This window comes from Quercus lobata, unplaced genomic scaffold (genome assembly GCF_001633185.2).
Source record: "Quercus lobata isolate SW786 unplaced genomic scaffold, ValleyOak3.0 Primary Assembly Scq3eQI_100, whole genome shotgun sequence".
Classification (NCBI taxonomy): Eukaryota; Viridiplantae; Streptophyta; class Magnoliopsida; order Fagales; family Fagaceae; genus Quercus; species Quercus lobata.
The window spans coordinates 533,789-552,586 of NW_022154707.1; the positions used below are offsets into that span (position 1 = coordinate 533,789).

General features: G+C 35.4%; 2 protein-coding genes across 2 annotated transcripts; one reads left to right on the top strand and one right to left on the bottom strand.

Moving 5' to 3' along the window:
• Positions 1 to 4,359: 4,359 nt before the first annotated feature.
• On the top strand, positions 4,360 to 11,444 carry LOC115972931 (THO complex subunit 4D-like). The gene is made up of 7 exons (XM_031093154.1): positions 4,360 to 4,669; positions 5,689 to 5,928; positions 6,781 to 6,924; positions 7,013 to 7,081; positions 9,097 to 9,284; positions 10,268 to 10,318; positions 10,987 to 11,444. The coding sequence occupies exons 2-7, from the start codon at positions 5,734 to 5,736 to the stop codon at positions 11,192 to 11,194; spliced, it is 855 nt and encodes a 284-aa protein (XP_030949014.1). The 5' UTR covers positions 4,360 to 4,669; positions 5,689 to 5,733; the 3' UTR covers positions 11,195 to 11,444.
• A 723-nt stretch (positions 11,445 to 12,167) lies between these two features.
• On the bottom strand, positions 12,168 to 17,556 carry LOC115972925. The gene is made up of 5 exons (XM_031093150.1): positions 16,711 to 17,556; positions 15,363 to 15,421; positions 15,101 to 15,229; positions 14,366 to 14,501; positions 12,168 to 12,790 (listed from the first exon to the last, which is right to left on the bottom strand). Exons 1-5 carry the CDS (start codon positions 17,407 to 17,409, stop codon positions 12,464 to 12,466), a joined length of 1,350 nt encoding a protein of 449 aa, XP_030949010.1. The 5' UTR covers positions 17,410 to 17,556; the 3' UTR covers positions 12,168 to 12,463.
• Positions 17,557 to 18,798: the final 1,242 nt, after the last annotated feature.

The window sequence follows — 18,798 nt, forward strand, 5'->3', positions numbered from 1 at the left end:
ATCTCCTCTCTATCTCTAAAACTGTCTCTCGCAATCCTCCATAGCTAGAACTCACCTTGAGCTCTATCCAAGGCCGAGAGCCTGGAAACTTATAATTGTACATTAGATTTTTTGTAAAATCCTATATTGAAAACATGGTTCAAGGAGAAGCTATTCACCATTTCTCCTAAATAATTTGTCCATAATGTTATTTTTAATAATTACTAGTATGTAACTCGTGCTTACACACATGAATGATGAATTACAGTAGTGCTACTGGACACTACATATACAATATCAATTCACTATCACTATCCATGAAATTATACTAAATACAAAACAAAATAATATAACAAATTGGTTCAATAGTATCTCCTAAATTGAATAAGGATAAGTACATGGGATCATTTAGCTCAATTATAGTTTGTTACGTTCAATATCTTTACATACAAAATATCTAAATAGAAACAATATAAAAATATATATATTCATTAGTTCAGGGGTCTTTTGGTCATTCTTAGGTTACAGGGGTATTACGGTCAGTTTTTAGGTTCTAAAGATATTTTGATCATTTAGGTTCTGAGGGGATTTTGATAATTTTAGAGGGAATTTGGGGAATTCTGGTCATTTTTTAGGTTGTGAGGGAATTTTGGTCCTTTTTAAGGTTTTCGGGGTTATTTCGGTCATTTGTTATGTAGTATGGTTATTTCGGTCATTTTTTAGTTTCTAAGGGTATTTTAAGATATTCTCTAGGTATAGGGGGCATTACCGTGATTTTCTCTTCTAAGGGTATTTTGGTCATATTTTAGGTTTCGTGATTATTTTAGTCATTTTTTAGGTTTTATGGTAATTTCGGTCATTTTTTAAGTTTCAAGGCCATGTGGTCATTTTTTTTTTGGTCCTAAGGGTATTTTGGTCATTTTTTAGGTTTCATCGTTATTTTGGTCATTTTTAAAGTTTCAAGGTCATTCAATCAATTTTTTATTTGTTCTAATGGTATTTCAGTTATTTTTTAGGTTTTATGGTAATTTTGGTAATTTTTTTCTTAAGTTTTAGGGTGATTCGGTCATTTTTTAGGTTTTAGAGGTATTATGGTAATCGGTGAGGGGAAAAAAATATATATATATATATATATATATATCGAATGTGCAAAAGTGCGCTTACATTTGAAGTTGGTAATGCCCATTGTGACAATGGAACCGTTGAATGTGAGAAAAAAACAAGGGTATAACCAAATGTGGCAAAAGTATAGTCAAGAATGATGTTGGTACTACTTAACGTGACAAATACAAATAAACAATGCATTAGCATGTGTTAGTGTAAAATACACAAGTGTATTAGCATGAGTAAAATTACCTATTCACAAAACATCAATTTTGACATATACTTGTCATTGTCCCCTATATATATTTTTAAACCATTTCAATGTGGGATTGCCATCTTCATCAATCATTTTTTGCTAGAAACATATATATAATAAGTAAGTAAAAAAGTGACTTTAGTGGTGGGCCCAAATCTAAAAGTACGATTAGATGTGATATTGGTACTACCCAATGTGACGATGAAATTGTCAAATGTGAGGAAAAAAAAAAAAAGAGAACCACTAAATGTGACAAAAGTACTGTTAAATGTGATGTTGGTACTGCCGAATGTGACAATCAAATGTAAGAAAAAAGTAAAGGAACCACCAAATATGACAAAAGAACAATCACATGTGATATTAGAACTGCACAATGTGAGGATGGAACCGTAAAATATGAGAAAAAATAAAGGAACCGCTGAATGTGACAAAAGTATAGTCACATGTAATGTTGGAACTGCACAATGTGAGGATAAAACTGTCAAGTGTGAGAAAAAGGTAAGGGAACCACCTAGTGTGACAAAAGAACTATCATATGTGATGTTGGAATTACACAATGTGAGGATAGAACCGTCAAATGTGAGAAAAAAAAGTGAGGGAACCACCGAATGTGAGAAAAGAACTATCACATTTGATGTTGGAACCGCACAATGTAAGGATGGAACCCTCAAATGTGAAAAAAAATGTAAGAGAACTATCAAATGTGAGAAAAGAACGGTTACATGTGATGTTGGAACTGCACAATGTGAGGATGAAACCGTCAAATGTGAGAAAAAAGTAAGAGAACCACCCAAAGTGAGAAAAGAATTGTCACATGTGATGTTGGAACTGCACAATGTGAGGATAGAACCGTCAAGTATGAGAAAAAAGTAAGGGAACCACCTAATGTGACAAGAATTGTCATATGTGATGTTAGAACCGCATGATGTGAGGATGAAATCGTCAAATGTAAGAAAAAAAAAGTTATGGAACCACCAAATGTGAAAAAAAAAAATCACATGTGATGTTAGAACTGCACAATGTGAGGATGAAACTGTCAAATGTGAGAAAAAAGTAAGGGAACCACCAAATGTGAGAAAAGAACTGTCACATGTGATATTGGAACTACACAATGTGAGAATGGAACCATCAAATATGAGAAAAAAGTAAGGGAACCACCCAATGTAATAAAAGAACTATCATATGTAATGTTAGAACCGCACAATATGAGGAACTGCACAATGTGAGAAAAGGGTAGGGGAACCTTCAATGTGACAAAAGAATTGTCATATGTGATGTTGGAACTACACAATGTGAGGATGGAACCGTCAAGTGAGAAAAAAAAGTAAGGGAACTACCAAATGTGAAACAAGAACTGTCACATGTGATATTGGAACTGCACAATATGAGGATGGAACCGTTAAATGTGAGAAAAAAGTAAAGGAACCGCCAAATGTGAGAAAAGAACTGTCACATGTGATGTTGGAACTGCACAATGTGAGGATGAAACCGTCAATTGTGAGAAAAGGTAAAGGAACCACCCAATGTGACAAAAGAACTGTTATATGTGATGTTGAAACTACACAATGTGAGAATGAAACCGTCAAATGTGAGAAAAAAAAGTAAGGGAACCACCAAATGTGAGAAAAGAACTGTCACATGTGATGTTGGAACTGCACAATGTGAGGATGAAACCATCAAATGTGAGAAAAAAGTAAGGGTAAAGGAACCGCCAAATGTGAGAAAAGAACTGTCACATGTGATGTTGGAACTGCACAATGTGAGGATGGAACCATCAAGTGTGAGAAAAAGGTAAGAGAACCACCTAATGTGACCTAAGAACTGTCATATGCGATGTTGGAACTACACAATGTGAGAATGAAATCGTCAAATGTGAGAAAAAAATGTAAGGGAACCACCAAATATGAGAAAAGAACTGTCATATGTGATGTTGGAACTACACAATGTAAGGGAACTACCAAATGTGAAACAAGAACTGTCACATGTGATATTGGAACTGCACAATGTGAGGATGAAACCATCAAATGTGAGAAAAAAAAGAAGTAAGGGAACCACCAAATGTGAGAAAAGAACTGTCACATGTGATGTTGGAACTGCATAATGTGAGGATGAAACCATCAAATGTGAGAAAAAAGTAAGGGTAAAGGAACCGCCAAATGTGAGAAAAGAACTGTCACATGTGATGTTGGAATTGCACAATGTGAGGATGGAACCATCAAGTGTGAGAAAAAGGTAAGAGAACCACCTAATGTGACCTAAGAACTGTCATATGCGATGTTGGAACTACACAATGTGAGGATGAAACCGTCAAATGTGAGAAAAAAGTGTAAGGGAACCACCAAATATGAGAAAAGAACTGTCACATGTGATGTTGGAACTACACAATGTAAGGGAACTACCAAATGTGAGAAAAGAACTGTTACATATGATGTTGGAACTGCACAATGTGAGAATGAAACCATCAAATGTGAGAAAAAAGTAAGGGTAAAGGAACCGCCAAATGTGAGAAAAGAACTGTCACATGTGATGTTGGAACTGCACAATGTGAAAATGGAACCATCAAGTGTGAGAAAAAGGTAAGAGAACCACCCAATGTGACCTAAGAACTGTCATATGTGATGTTGGAACTACACAATGTGAGGATGAAATCGTCAAATATGAGAAAAAAGTGTAAGAGAACCACCAAATATGAGAAAAAAGTGTAAGAGAACCACTAAATATGAGAAAAGAACTGTCACATGTGATGTTGGAACTACACAATGTGAGGATGGAACCGTCAAATATGAGAAAAAAGTAAGGGAACCACCAAATGTGAGAAAAGAACTGTCACATGTGATATTGGAACTACACAATATGAAGATAGAACCGTCAAATGTGAAAAAAAAGTAACCTGATGTAACAGATTACCTACTAGTGGGTACCGTACCCCTTTTTTTGGGGGTACCGTAGAATTACTCTATAATTATATAGGAAGTGAAAATAGAAAACCCCGTGTGGGAAGTAAGCGCGTCTCATAGCAAAAAGTTTAATACTACTCATCATTCATCCTATAAAAAAAAGCTCTCTCTTTTGCTTTTGCTTTTCCTGTGTCCTTCTGCGAAAGTAGAGAAACCCTAAAAAAAAACCCCACACAACACAAATATAAATCATCTTCGTCTTCATCTTCATGGATCTCTCATCTCCGCCCCCTTCATAACCCTAAAAAAAAAAAAAAAAAAAAATCCCCCTTTTCCAAATCTCACTCGCTTTGGCCTCTCTCTCTCTAAAACCCTAACAATTCCTTGACTTTTTCTTCGTCTTCGTCCACGTTTTCTACCTGATAATCTTCAGGTACTTTCCACTCTCTCTGTCTCTGTCTCTGTGTGTGTTTATTTGTTAGTGCGAGCTTTCTGATCTGTTAGATAGAGAGGTTTTTGTGTGTTTTTGTTGTTGGAGTTCTGGATTTCAAGTTTCAGTCTTGGAATTCAAATCTCAAAGTTAGCAAAAATAGAAAATACATGTTTGATCTGATTCTCTCTCTTATATACCTACACCTGCTTTTGTTGTCTCTTTGGGTTTTAGTTATAATATACATACGCATAAGTTTAGATCTTTCAATTGCTTTTTTGTCCGTTACATGGATCTTAATATGCTTTTTTTATTTTTTTTATTTTTTTAATGTTGTTTTGATTTTCAAAATTTGTAAAATTGGACTCAACTGAGGAAAAATTGTATTGGGTTTTTGTTTTTAAATGGTTTATTACGCTCTGTTTGCAACTAAACTGTGTATTGTGCGTTTATGGGACCAGTTTGGACTATGGTAATGTTTTGGTTTTAGAATTTGATATATTCATTAGGTTTTGTTGAGATAGTTGACCTGGAATGAGGGGTGGACTCACTAAGAAGCTGGAATAACCTACCCTAGATGGGTGGGATTTCATCCATAGAGTTATAGTTTTGGATGTATGATCTACTGTGGTTAATATTGAACATGGGATAGATCCCAATGGATACACTTGTTCTTTCGCCAATTGTTTCACTCTGTTCTTGGTTCAGATGTCATATTTACACATGCATACCCAAGTGGGTGGGTCATAAATAGTCTTTAACAGGCATGTGAATCAGTGACAATATTGGTCTGCCCAGTTCACGCTGATCTGTTACTGTGATGATTTCATTGAAACTTCAATATTCGTGGTGTGCAAATAATTAATGTTGGATTTATGTAATGAAATAGTGAAGTGATTCATGTTGTTGCCTTCATTTTCCGTGTCTTGGCAGTATACACACATATTAAACTTCAACCCTCACATGCCTAATTTTTTATAGTAACATTATTTATAATATTCTTCATTTCTTTCCTTTTACAGGTTCACATTTCTCTCTTGAAGACTAATACTTTGGCTACTGATTTAATGGCTACTGCATTGGATATGTCACTTGATGATCTTATTAAAAATAGAGGTTCCCGTGAGAGAGTTAGAGGGCGAGGTAGAGTTCGCCGTGGCCGTGGACCAGGCAGGGCCCCTGGTGGTGGAAGAATGCCTGGGGCATTTCGTAGAGGTCCTCTTGCAGTGAATCCTCGGCCATCACCATACAACATTGCTAAGGCAAGCTCAAAACTGTGGATGTCTATACATATGCTTGAGAATCTGACATGCTTAAACAATCCAAATACAAGAGGTCATCTAATTCAGAATTAGACTCAAAAACAATTATTCATGGAGAAGCTCATTATGACTCAGCCACTAAAGTGCTTGCGCTGCGGTTGCGTTTGTACCATTATCTCTTCAATTTATATGTACTTGTGGGGTTTTTGGGGTTATGCTTTGGGGGCTTTGCAACAGATCATGTTCATTATATTCGGAAGCTTTTTGGTGGTGTCAATAAGCTATAAAGCAACTTCCTAGAAATGTAAGCAAAGGAGCTTGCTTTAGGTGAAATTTTGACATGGAGCTCTCACCAGTAGCGTAAAACTACTAAACAATTAGTGGGGTTGATTCTAGAAACATCTATAACTCATACTATATAGTTCCAATCACTTTAGTGTTTGATGACTGGTTCTTTTGACCGGGAGTCTGTGATGGATCCTCTTGCAAGTGGGGAATTCTTTGGTGCAAGATTTCAGTTCGTATCCAGTTCATGGTGTTTTTGCAAAGGAACTTCCTTCGCTCAACTTGAGAACTGGAGCTCTCAGTCTTATCTCTGCACCGGTTTACATGCAGTGGGTCAAATCCTTACTCCTATCTACCACTCATTAGCTTAATTTACAGATTTCTGATTAATGGATTGTTTGAGCATGTTTCTAAGACTCGATGCTACTCTCTTAGCAGTTTCTTTTATGTTTTATGGGAATTTTGCTCATTTCCTATGATCTTGAAGAATGGTGAAATTATGCATTATCTGGTCATAAGCTGATGTGTCCTTTTCATTATCTGGATCTTTTTGTGTGCTTTCATCAGTCTGTCCGCAGAACCAGGAATTTCCCATGGCAGCATGATTTATTTGAAGAGAGCCTTAGAGCTGCAGGGATACCAGGGATAGAAATTGGCACAAAGTTATATGTTTCCAACTTGGATTCTGGAGTGACTAATGAAGATATAAGGGTATGATTCAAGCCATATGCTTTCATCTTAAGTGCTTTCTTTAGAGGATTTTTCTTGAAGTTCACTTGAAGCTTAATGTGCAACTCAGGAACTCTTTGCTGAGATTGGGGACCTGAAAAGATATGCAGTTCATTATGACAAAAATGGTCGCCAAAGTGTAAGTATTTATGTTTAGTACTTGTAACTTCTACTATTTTTTTAATGCCAATTTTATTTTCAAGTTAGGTTTGATGTCTTCCTAGATCATCTGACTCCGTTGTAGTGGCTATATTTAATGCCTATAGTGTATTAATTTATATATTATATAATATTTTAAGCAGAATTACTCTTTACTCTCTAGCAAATAGATATTCTCTTTGCATTCATTTTTTTTGGCTATTTTGCGGATTGCATGATCCATCAATTTATAATTTTGACACATGTTACCTAATATTGGAAAGTCATTTGGAATCAATTTTTTGTGTGGTTAGAATATTCGTGTGACCTTAAAAAAATGATAAGAAGTGATTAATGTTGCTAATGTCTCTATGAGAAACTTATTGTCATAAACTGGAAGCTCCTCCCCTTATAAGTGCTAGGTGGAGGTTGAGGCTGTGGGTTCAAGTCCCATTGCGTGTGTGTAACTTTCCAATAAAAAATAATTAGCTTATTGTCATCAATTACTTCTATATTACATTGTTACTCTCTCACGAGAACCTCTTTTTAGAAGCTTATTGTCATCAACTAGTTCTAAAAAAGAAGCATGCGTAAAATATTATTTTCATTCTACATTGTCATCAGCTAGTTCAAAGGAAGTTGTGACTGGATAAAATATTATCTAAAAGATTTGGCTCTCGTGCCTATTTTGATGGAAGTAGTATTGATGCCCCCTTCTGTATAAGCTTTTTTTTTTTTTTTCCCCTTGCTCATCTTATTTGATCGTCTTAATCTATAACGTTGTTAGAAAATATATGAATAACTTGGTTCCTTAGTGAATCTTGTAGGGAAGGGAAGAATTGGAGAAGAATATGAAATAATTTGGGCATTGTATTGATATTCTAACTTAATTAGAGAAGTTTTTTCTATGGCTCTGAATTTAGTTGTCTTAGACCCTCTTATGTGTGGGCTTCATCTTTCTCTCCTAGTCAAAGTTTCTAAAATCTGTGTCTCCAAATTAGGAGAAATTATAAGGTTCACATGGTGGACAAGTGACGTGGTTCACCATTCCATTAAAAGTCTTACACCTGTTTAAAATTGCTGAGTTAGAATTTTTTTTAAAAAAAGAAACTGATTACTTACTCAGCAATTTTAAACAAGTGGGAGTCTTTTAGTAGAATGGTGGACAAGTGACATGGTCCACCAAAGGATTGTATAATTTCTCCCAAATTAGGGCCTCTAATCCAATTAGACCACAGAAGACTCCAAAAGCCTACAAAAGCATACTCTTTATAAAGGTTATTTGAGTTGAATTAGCGAAAGCATGTCTTCGGGTTCGTTATGCACATGGTTGCCAAAAAAAATAAAATAAAATCGATACAATGCCCAAAGGCTTATTTCACACATATTTGCATTTTAGGCATTATTATCTCTTGGTCTGATTTGAGTATTTGGAATGATGATGCTCCCTCTTTGATGCCTTCAATTTTTATATGATTCTATTACACGAGTTTCATGAGGTTATGCCTTACTTTAAAAGTCATCAGCATGAACCATGATACATTCTGAGGTACTTAGCTAATAGTTGGTACGCTATCATACTATAATGGTCCTTCAAGTACATGCATAATGTGTCCTCAGTATCATAGATGTATAGTTCTTTTTAATTTCTATAGTATATGGCCTGTTGGATTAGCTTTACTATGGCATTTTTGATATGTTTACTGCCATTTGTCATTGTTGTTGTTATACAAATGCTTTCTTGTGCTTATGTGTTTTGCAATGCCATTCATAGTTACATGCTATATATTTATCAGCTGTGATGAACTGGCATAAAGTTGGATTGTTGTTTATGGAATGCAGCTTTGGTGTTTTTATTTTGTCGATTTGTCATATATTATTATTATTATTATTATTATTATTATTATTATTTTCTTCTGTTCTGTGGTTGATTAATGTAGAATTTGTTAGCTTGATATCATACTTTGGTGGTTATACTCCAGTGAGTAAAGTGTAATCTGTGGTACTTGGTTACAGGGTTCAGCTGAAGTTGTGTATACCAGAAGAAGTGATGCCTTTGCGGCTCTTAAGCGGTATAATAATGTTCTCTTGGATGGAAGGCCCATGAGGATTGAAATTGTTGGTGCCAATTCAGATGTGCCTGTTTCAGCTCGAGTGAATGTTACTGGAGTAAATGGAAGGAGGAAGAGGACAGTTGTTATGACGTATGTGATCATATCCCTCTCTATGCTTGAATACAAATGAGGAGAGTTATTTATTTATTTTTTGGTTGGAGTTAAAAATGACAAAATGACAGAAGAGTTAAATGATTGAAATTGTATGATCACCAGTGTGCTAAATACATTTCCATCTGTTTGTTAAAGGTTTTAGGGTCTGCTTGAATTTTTGGCTTGGTGCAACCTGCAGCGATGTAATTTTTCCTAAGTTTGATGAGTTCATATTGTGGTTGAATCTATTAAATGATTCGAATTATACATGATGTCAATAAGTTTTATGTCTATTTGCATTTTCTTGTTGGACGGTTTCTTAGAATTATCTGTGGATAATTTGTTTCAATAATGTTTCTTTAATGCTTGGATTTACATTTTATAGCCATGAATCTCCCATTTAGACATTTTTCTTAAAATATCTTTTTTTATCCTTTTTCCACCCCAAGTAGTTTTAAGTTTTAACTGTGTAGGGTTATCAAATATTCAATGATTTGCTATGTGTGTGCTTATCAAAAAAAAATGATTTGCTATGTGTGTGCGATTGGTGAGTTACACCTACCTGGTGGGTTTTGAACTCTTGACCTCACCTTCCACGCATTCCTGTGGTAGGAGTGCCATTTGGAGCTAGAGCTCATTGGCTATTGAAAATATTTTCATTTTAGATATAAATAGTGCTTGCAGTCTCGTGATCATTTTGGTATAAAACTGAGGCAATTTTTTGAAAGAATTCTGAATTAGTTTAAACAGATCTACTTTGGTTCATACCCCCACCCCCATATTAATACACAAAAAGGTTGTGTTCATGTTGTATTGTTTGCACATGGGTGATTTGCACTTGATGTGCTATTCTTGTCAAGTCAGCCATGATGGATAAATATTTGCAAAGCTATAAAACTAGAGTCTACAGTTATTTTTTCATATTTATTTTATTTACTAAGACTGTTGCAAGTTGTTTACTGAAGCTTCAATTTATGCAGGCCTAGGTTGGGTCCAATTGAAGGCTCTGCTGCAGTTAAGCGTGGCTCTGGGTAAATCTCTGACTTAATTGACCATTCTGTACCTAATTATTATTTATTTAATTAAAGTCCGTCTAGTGTACCTTATGTTTTGTTTACATTGTGCAAATTGGAATAAGTGTCATAAGCCACGTTTTACCTATGTTTGGCTGATCTCAAAGTTCAAACTGGCTCTCAAGCCTGGTTTAAGCTTTTTTAATTTTTGAAACAGTTTCATTACATTACATTTAGGATATGGGACCTTGTTGAGCAGTTAAATGGGTCCACTGGTATATTCCTCATCAGCATCCTGGTGGATGCTTGCTTGAACAGTTTCTACCAGATACTTTTGTGGTAATTTATTTTTAGTCATATCTGAAAAAGAGATTGTGAAAGCTGTTCTACAGTGTGGAATTTTGGATGTCATTTTCTAGTTGGACTTTGTCTTCTTGTTGGTATGAAGATTAGAACTTAAGTAAACTTAGATCCTATTTGTGTGCGCAAGGTGGAAGTTCTGTTATGCCAAACTGCCTAAAAGAAAATATTCACCATTGAGATTCCTGTCATGGAATAACATTTGAATTTGGTTTCATTTTCCATGTCTTTGCATTTCTTGGCATTACAGTTATTGGCCACCATTTTTCAGCATTTGGTTTAGTCACTTGCAACTGACTTTTACATATTTCTGGAACTTCTTGTAGTCAAAGCCGACGTGGGGGTGCAAGGGGTGGCCGTGCACGGGGTCGGGGTCGGGGCCGAGGTCAAGGTCAAGGTCAAGGACGAGGTAGGGGCCAGGTCCAGGGCCAGGGCCAGGGTCGGGGTCGTGAAAAGAATCAAGCAGTTGAGATGTCTGTGGATGAACTTAATGATGACCTGGATAACTATCATGCTGGAGCTAAGCACATTTGAGAGTTTTCAAGCCGAAGAACTGTTCTGTGGAATTAAATATATTAATAGTAGTCAATTTTAGCTGTCAGTTGTACAAATTTGGTTATTTTGTTGGTGACTTGTGTCTATTTTCGGCTTAATGCTTAGATGGAGCATGCGGTGAATTTTCATCACAGGATATGTGTAGCGTAAATGAAGCTGCTGGATGATTCTTCATTCTCTAGTCTTGGTTTTCTTCACAAATTTATATATAACTCGTTTGCCATTTATCTGTCTGCATGTGTTATTAATTACTTGTATATTATTTATTTGCTGCAAATGGTGGAATTTTAGGATGTTATTTGCTAATGGTACTTGAGCCAGCTTTACTTTTCTGATAATGGATGCAGGGTGAAGTCAGAAACCATTGTCATGTCATGTCATGTCTGAATTGAATATTTAGTATTTAGGATCTTCATTTGTTGGATCTAACGTATGTTTATAGTCATGATACTATGAGGTTGGTCGATTGAATTGATACATAATGAGTTGAAAGAATGTCTTTCAGAGGCTATGCTTTCCCTAAGGTTGTTCTTGTTGGGTGGGCCACGTTATGTCTCTTATTATTGTTATAGTATCGCTACTCTCGATGGGTTCTGGGCATTTTGGATGCTTTGCCCTCTGGTGATGTTTGGCAAACGTCCATATATAGAGCCATGCTCATACTGATACAACCATTCTCACATGAAAATACCACGTCCCCAAACCCCCATTGAGCCATAATCTCAATGGGTCTTAGTGCTAATCTCAATTCTACCCTTTGATTGCCAATGTAAATGTTTGGGGTCGACCACCTAGGGCTAGCAGTAGCAGCAAGGATCTGAACTGCTAAAATGCCTTCGGAGCCACTTAACCTAAGTCAAAGAGCAAATTGGTTTAATTCCTCAAGGCTGAGAGAGTTTTAAATGCTTGGAAAATATGTCGTGTCAATCCAATATTTATAAAACATCAAAGAGAGTTTCAAATGCCTGGAAAAAATGTGGTGTCAATCCAATATTTATAAAACATCAAAACAGTACAAAAAATCTAGGCAACAAGCCCACTAAAATATTTCTTAGGGTATCTCTTTTCCTTTCTTTCCTAAAATGGTATTTCCCTTTGTGGCTGGTGAAAATGGGGCATGTAATCATGATAATTCTTTCTACAAGATGTACAAATGTGTAAGAGAAGAATCAAAAAACAAATACCAACACTCCTAACCTCAAACTTACAACAATGAGGAAACGAAAATGGTGAAAAGAATAATTGCTGTTATTTTAGAGCTTTTGCTTCGCTCTTTAGATGTAGTTCTCCTGACTCATCCTTGTTGAAAAGCTTTTCAACCACTTCATCCCAGTTACTTGTTCCACTGATGGGCACTGACTTTGTTTCCAAGGCATCCTCACTATGACTCTCTGAAGGCTCTGGTCCGTTCTCATGAGAGGGTACCTCCTCAGGGTTGATCACAGCATGGGGTATATTCAAACTGACAGCTCTTTCCAGTGCATTTTTGTGTTCTATTTCAATAGTCTGCAGCCTCTCGAGTTTCTGTACCTTCGGAGGAGTTGTTAGGGTCTCAGAACTGCTTTCCCTCATTCTCTGAAGGAAGAGAGTGAAGTAAGAATAGGAATTTATCCAACAGACAACTGAAACACTAAAAGTCCAATGGCAAGCGAGACTGTCAAATGAAAGCAACAGAAGCTACAGTATATCATCTGGGAGATCTATAACATGTCCAGCAGAAGTTGATAGAATACATTTTGACATGCATATATCTGGTGGAATGCAGGAAACATCTATCACGGAATATATAACACTAAACTGATACAGCGTCACTACAAAATCAATTGGGAAGTTATTTCACATTCTTCTGGTATATCTTAAATTTGCTGAATATCTCTATTGGATGGACAAGACACCCATTGATTAGCAGTTTTATGAATTGGTGATATTTGCCACAATTCCTTGGTTACTTCCATGGCCAAAATTAATACAGAACATAGGAAGAAAATCTCATCAGCCCCAAGGCACCCAATCATACACACTGCTGATCAAGTTTCTTAATTTTTCATTTGTTCAAATTTATTAATTGACTTAAATGAGAGTTCAAGATATATTTGTGTTAACCCAAGAAATATTAGAAGGATATTTTGGTGTCAAACATGGAACATACAAAAAGAATGAGAAATGCCTTTTTTTTTTTTTTTTTTTTCCACAAGTAAAATATGTTTAGTAAAAATGATATATTAAATTAGCATTCACAAATTCTATTTATTCTTTTTTTATTGGTAAGTTACACATGCATCCAGCAGGTCTTGAACCCACTAAATATGAGAAATATCTAAAAACATGCTAACTACTGATGATGCCCTACTCACATGTAGCTGAAGTTCACTTCATGCTAACTTACTAGCATCTAATTGTTAACTAGGAAAAATAAACATCTAATCATTAACTTGGAAATAGAATCTATTGAAAACACAACAAAATAATTATTTTGGATTGGGAAGATAACACATGCACCCAGTATTAAACACAAGACTTTATCATCCACCCAATTAATTTTCTTTTTGTTTGGGGGGGAAGAGGAGGAAGCCCACCTGGGGGAGGAAGAAGGTTGGGGAAGAGAGAAAAAGGGGGGGGGGGGGGGGGGGGGTGGGTTTGACCCGCAAAACACATCAAACCCAAAGATGTAAAGGCACAAAAAGTTGGACTCTCCAAAAATTGAACCATATACCCGGCCATCAGATATTGACACTACATCTGCATCCATCTCATGGATTATATCCATAAATCTCTACATTACATCCCTTGTTGATATGAACCTCTGAACGGATTTATTCCTTATTTTATGCATCACCAGTTAATCCATGGATCATGTTGATGTAAACAGTAAGTAAAAGAGATTATTTTATATCCTTCCATAGAGAATGTCAACATCAGTCATTGACCTAGATAAATGCAGAGAAGATGTTTTGAATGAATTATTTTACTATATTTTTTCACCCTGACTCTGATAGAAATTTCAAGATAACGGAAAGATTTGATACATGCATTCAATCATTTTTTAGTTTTGATGACAAATAATATCAGAGAAAAACTTCATATAGAATAAATGATGAAGAAAAAGATAAACAAAGAGTTGTAGAAGGTTGATGGCTACTTCCTACTTACTTGTAGCGCCTTTTCTGCTTCCCTTTCTATCCAAACAATTCCATGATCTGATGTTGCATTACATGACAAGACAATATGTTCAAATCTCCCATCAACAGGAATTGCCGTTCTGACCTCTGGAGGAAACCTCCCACATCTGCAATGTACCAAGAAATCAGGAACTCAAGTCTAGGATCAGCAACGGTGTTGCCAGCAACCTACCACTATAGTCCTTTAAGAAAAGATAACCTTACAGTAGTTTAATATGCATATTTGCAAAATATAAACTTGTGCTCATCAGCTAAAATCTATAAAATATAATAGGAAGGTTTTCCTTGACACACAAACAAAAGGATAAAAAAGAAAGCAATTTAAAAAAAAAAAAAAAAACTTTGTTTCATCTGTGAATAGTCATAACCGTTATATGTAAGAGCAAACAATTTTGTTTTGATAAGATGTAAGAGACAACAATTTGTGCAAGACTTGACTCAACAAACCATTGAACATTACTTATTTATTGATTACTTTAAAAAGGATAAAAAAAACACCCTGAATATGGCACTAAGCCTTCCATAGAAATCATGAATATGGGAGCTAGGTTGAGTGCAATTCTCAGGAATATCTTTCAATCATAACTCTCATGACAGTCATTACTTAGTCTATGGCATGCAAATAACTATTCCTTCACATCACAAAGAATAAATTGAAAATTATACAATATCCCTAAAATAACGCATAGTTTGAATTTGTCGGTACCTGCAAAATTTTCTCTCTACAATATGATACATTCTTCCAGGTGCGTAAAGTCTTCTTGGATCCCCAAGCTTTTTATTTTCTGGTATGAAGGTATCCCTCAAGCAAACCAGAAATAACAAACACGGCAAGCTGTCCAAAGCATTGATGCTTGGTTTAAGAGATGAGTACTCCACTAAAAGTACACAGGTGGTGAATTGCATGGTAAAATTTTTAAGGCAGGATTTTAACCATTAATTTGAAATATTGAGAGAAGAATACTAACCAAAAGACTGACTTGAATATATCTTCCAAGGGGGTGGGTGTTCTCGGTAAGAAATCATCCTGGACAAGAATAAATTCTTAACAAGACGCTTTCAGTCCAATTCAAGAGTCTGATTCTACTAAATCAAATTACTTATGAGGAACATGCAGCTTCATGCAAAATAATCAAAATGAACACCACACACTTTCAAACCAAATAACAACCAACCGTAATTATAAAATTTGAAGCCAAAATTAGTAGGAAATGCAAGGTTTTTATTTATTTATTGATAATTTGATAGTACAATGGGGGGAGGGGGTTCTACTAATAAAGGAGAACAAACTGTGCAATTAAGTTACAAAACTCTGAGCAATAGGAAATGGAAGTCATTTACCCAAATGTTTGCATATGGAAGACTCATTTTCTAGAAATGATAAGAGCTTCATATAGAAAATAAATAAAGAAGAAGCTTAATACTGCAATATCAAAATGATAGCTTAGATTTAAATGAATAAATTGCAATTTACACTATTAAAGTTTTGGGTAATTTTGATCCCATATATAAAATTACGTCATTTTGAGTTAAATTTAAGGTAACACTTAACGAACTCCTTGCCATGGTGCATAGACAAAGGAGCTTAAATCCAAATTATTTGCAACAGTGCACAGACAAAAGAAATGATATAGAAGGTTAGGGGTACACATCCAAATTTTGAAATTTTAATGGATAAAATTACAATTACCCCAAATTTTAAGGACATAGATTGCAATTTAATTGATTTGAAAATGGTAACTAAAAAAACCAACATTTCCAGTATAGTTGTAATTTTTTGAGAAATGCTATGTTCACAATATGTTCATAACACTTTTATAATAAATCTTAAGTAGTAAGTTGTTACGGATTGTTACTGATAGGGTAAAAAAGTAATTTCAGCGATAGGTTTAAATTAGAACCGATAACAATTAACCATAAAAATCTTGTGGACGTAACACTTCTCTAGTTTTCACACAACCTCCAGAAAAATAGCCACTTCAATCAACCGTATAAATAAAGAGATGTGCTAGGTACAGAACATTTTCATAACAAATCATATATGGTTAATTGTTATTAGTTCAAATTTGAACCTAACGCTAAGTTACTTTTTTACCATTTAAAATTTATTATAAAAATATTATGAAAATATTTCAGACATACCATTTCTTCGGACAGATGAAACAAACAATACCCTGTACACAAATTTTCAAAGCCACCAAAAAAAAAAAAAAAATCCCATCCTAATTCCCATCCCATCATCAACATGACTATTATTTACTATTCATAAGCCAAAACAAACACAAGGTAGGCAAAAAACAGTTACCAAAAGTTCACCTGCAAGACAACAGAGTAAATGACATCAGCATACTTGACGGCTAAATTGAGAGACATACACCTCGCCGGCGCCACCGAATAGCACCGAATCATCTCCCTCGGAACCCCACCCAACCTGTCCCGGTGGTTGACCACGATCACCGTCAACAACGCCGCCACACCTGACCCGAGCGAGTGACCCGCGAAAACCATCTCATACTCCGACCCATTCTCCACCCAAAGCCGCTTCAAAGTCTCCGACTCCTCATTCAACAGCCACACCGCCGACTTCAAAAGCCCATGGTGTACGTACCCGCCGTCAAACATTTGCTTCCCCAGCCGATTATCCAAGAGGGTCTTGTAATCGCTCTCCTTGACCAAGTTTAGGCCGCGAATCGCCAGCACGATTTGGCGGTGCTCTTGGTCGCAGTAGATCAGGTACGGCGGCGCCTGGCCCTGGGTTTGCTCGTAGGTGACCCGCTTGATGACCCAGTCCGGGTTGAGCCTGTACCCGCCCGAGGGCGCCCACTGCGGGTTTCGGAGGTCCGATTCGTAGACGGCGAGGATTATGCGACAGATACGTGGGATGGGGTCGAACTCGTCGGGCGTTGCTGTCGGCCACGTGGCGCTGTCGTCCGAGCCTATGTATGTGCACCGCTTCCACGCCCACCGCGAACAACCTATTAACACCACGCACTCTAGTCCACACGAGAACGACATGTCGTTTTTGGTTTCGGAGTGTCTGAAACTGAATCAATCTGAAATGATTGAATTTTTGGTTAATTACTTTAACACTCTATAATAATAATAGTGGTAGTAGGTGCTTGTCTTGGTGGTTAGAACTTATTAGATTATATGTTTGGTCTCTTGGCTTTGCTGGCTTTTGCTTTTCTGGTTTGTGTCTACGTGAAAAGAGGCATATGCGTTGTTGTTATTGTGTTTCTAGTTTCTACCACCTTTGACACCTGTATATCTCTGCATTACGTGGAATATATTAATATATTTATTTTATTAAGTGAGGTTGTAATTTTAGATTACAACTAATTTTGAATCTAAATTATGTTTATAAAAATTATCAAAAGTGTTAGTTAATTTTTTTAATAAAAACTTAAAAGAAATAATTTTTAAATCAATATACTTTAAGCATTAATTGAATTTTTTTTTAAGTAGTATTTTCAAAACACATATATAATTAAGTGTGTACAATAATGATTATCGATAATTAGTTATAAATAAATATGTGGGTTGATTAGTCTTTATTGAGTCACTGATACAGAAGACAAAAGGAAGAATCCATCACGTGAAATTGGTAATATACGATGTTGGAGGGAGGCGTGTGTGTGTTAATAAATGTGACGAAATCAAAGTAGCTGATTCTATTGGGGAAGGTTCTACCGCGTTCGCGTTCGCGTGCGTCCTTTTTTTTCTTTATTTAATTTTTATAGAAAAAAATAGTCTACCTCTACATTATTAAAAACACGCGTTAAAATTTGTAAGAATAGGACATAAGAATTTCTTTTCTATTCGAGTCAAGGACGTATTGTAAGTCAAGGTCATAAATTTCAACGTCACGCTATCAATTTAAATTTTAAAGAGTTTTGAGGTGTCACAAATCTCAATCCCTAGAGCTAGAGGCCTAAGGACATTTGTCATTCGCCATGTAATTCAATTTCTTGCTGTTAATTTTAGTACAAAATCTGTATGTACACACAATTTTTTGTCATTCTATTACCAATTTTACAATTTAATTAAAAAGTGCACTTTCTTTTAGAAATCGGCAATTCATTGTTCTTTTTTGACTTTTTTTTTTTAATTTTAATTTTTGAATAATCCAGCAATCACATTGCCATTTAATTTTTTCAAAAAAAATAAATTTTGTTTAAGAAATCAACAATCATATTGCTAATCAAAATAAAATAGTTTTTTTTAGGAGCTTGGCAAAAGCATTGCCAATTTTTTTTTTTTTTTTTTTTTTTATAAAGAAAATCCTTTATTTTAAAGAAGGGAAATGCTAACGAGTGTCCTTAGGGCACTCGTTAATAATACATTTAAAGAAAGTTTTTATGGGAAATGAAAAAAAAGTAATTAATATTTTGATAGTTTTTTCAT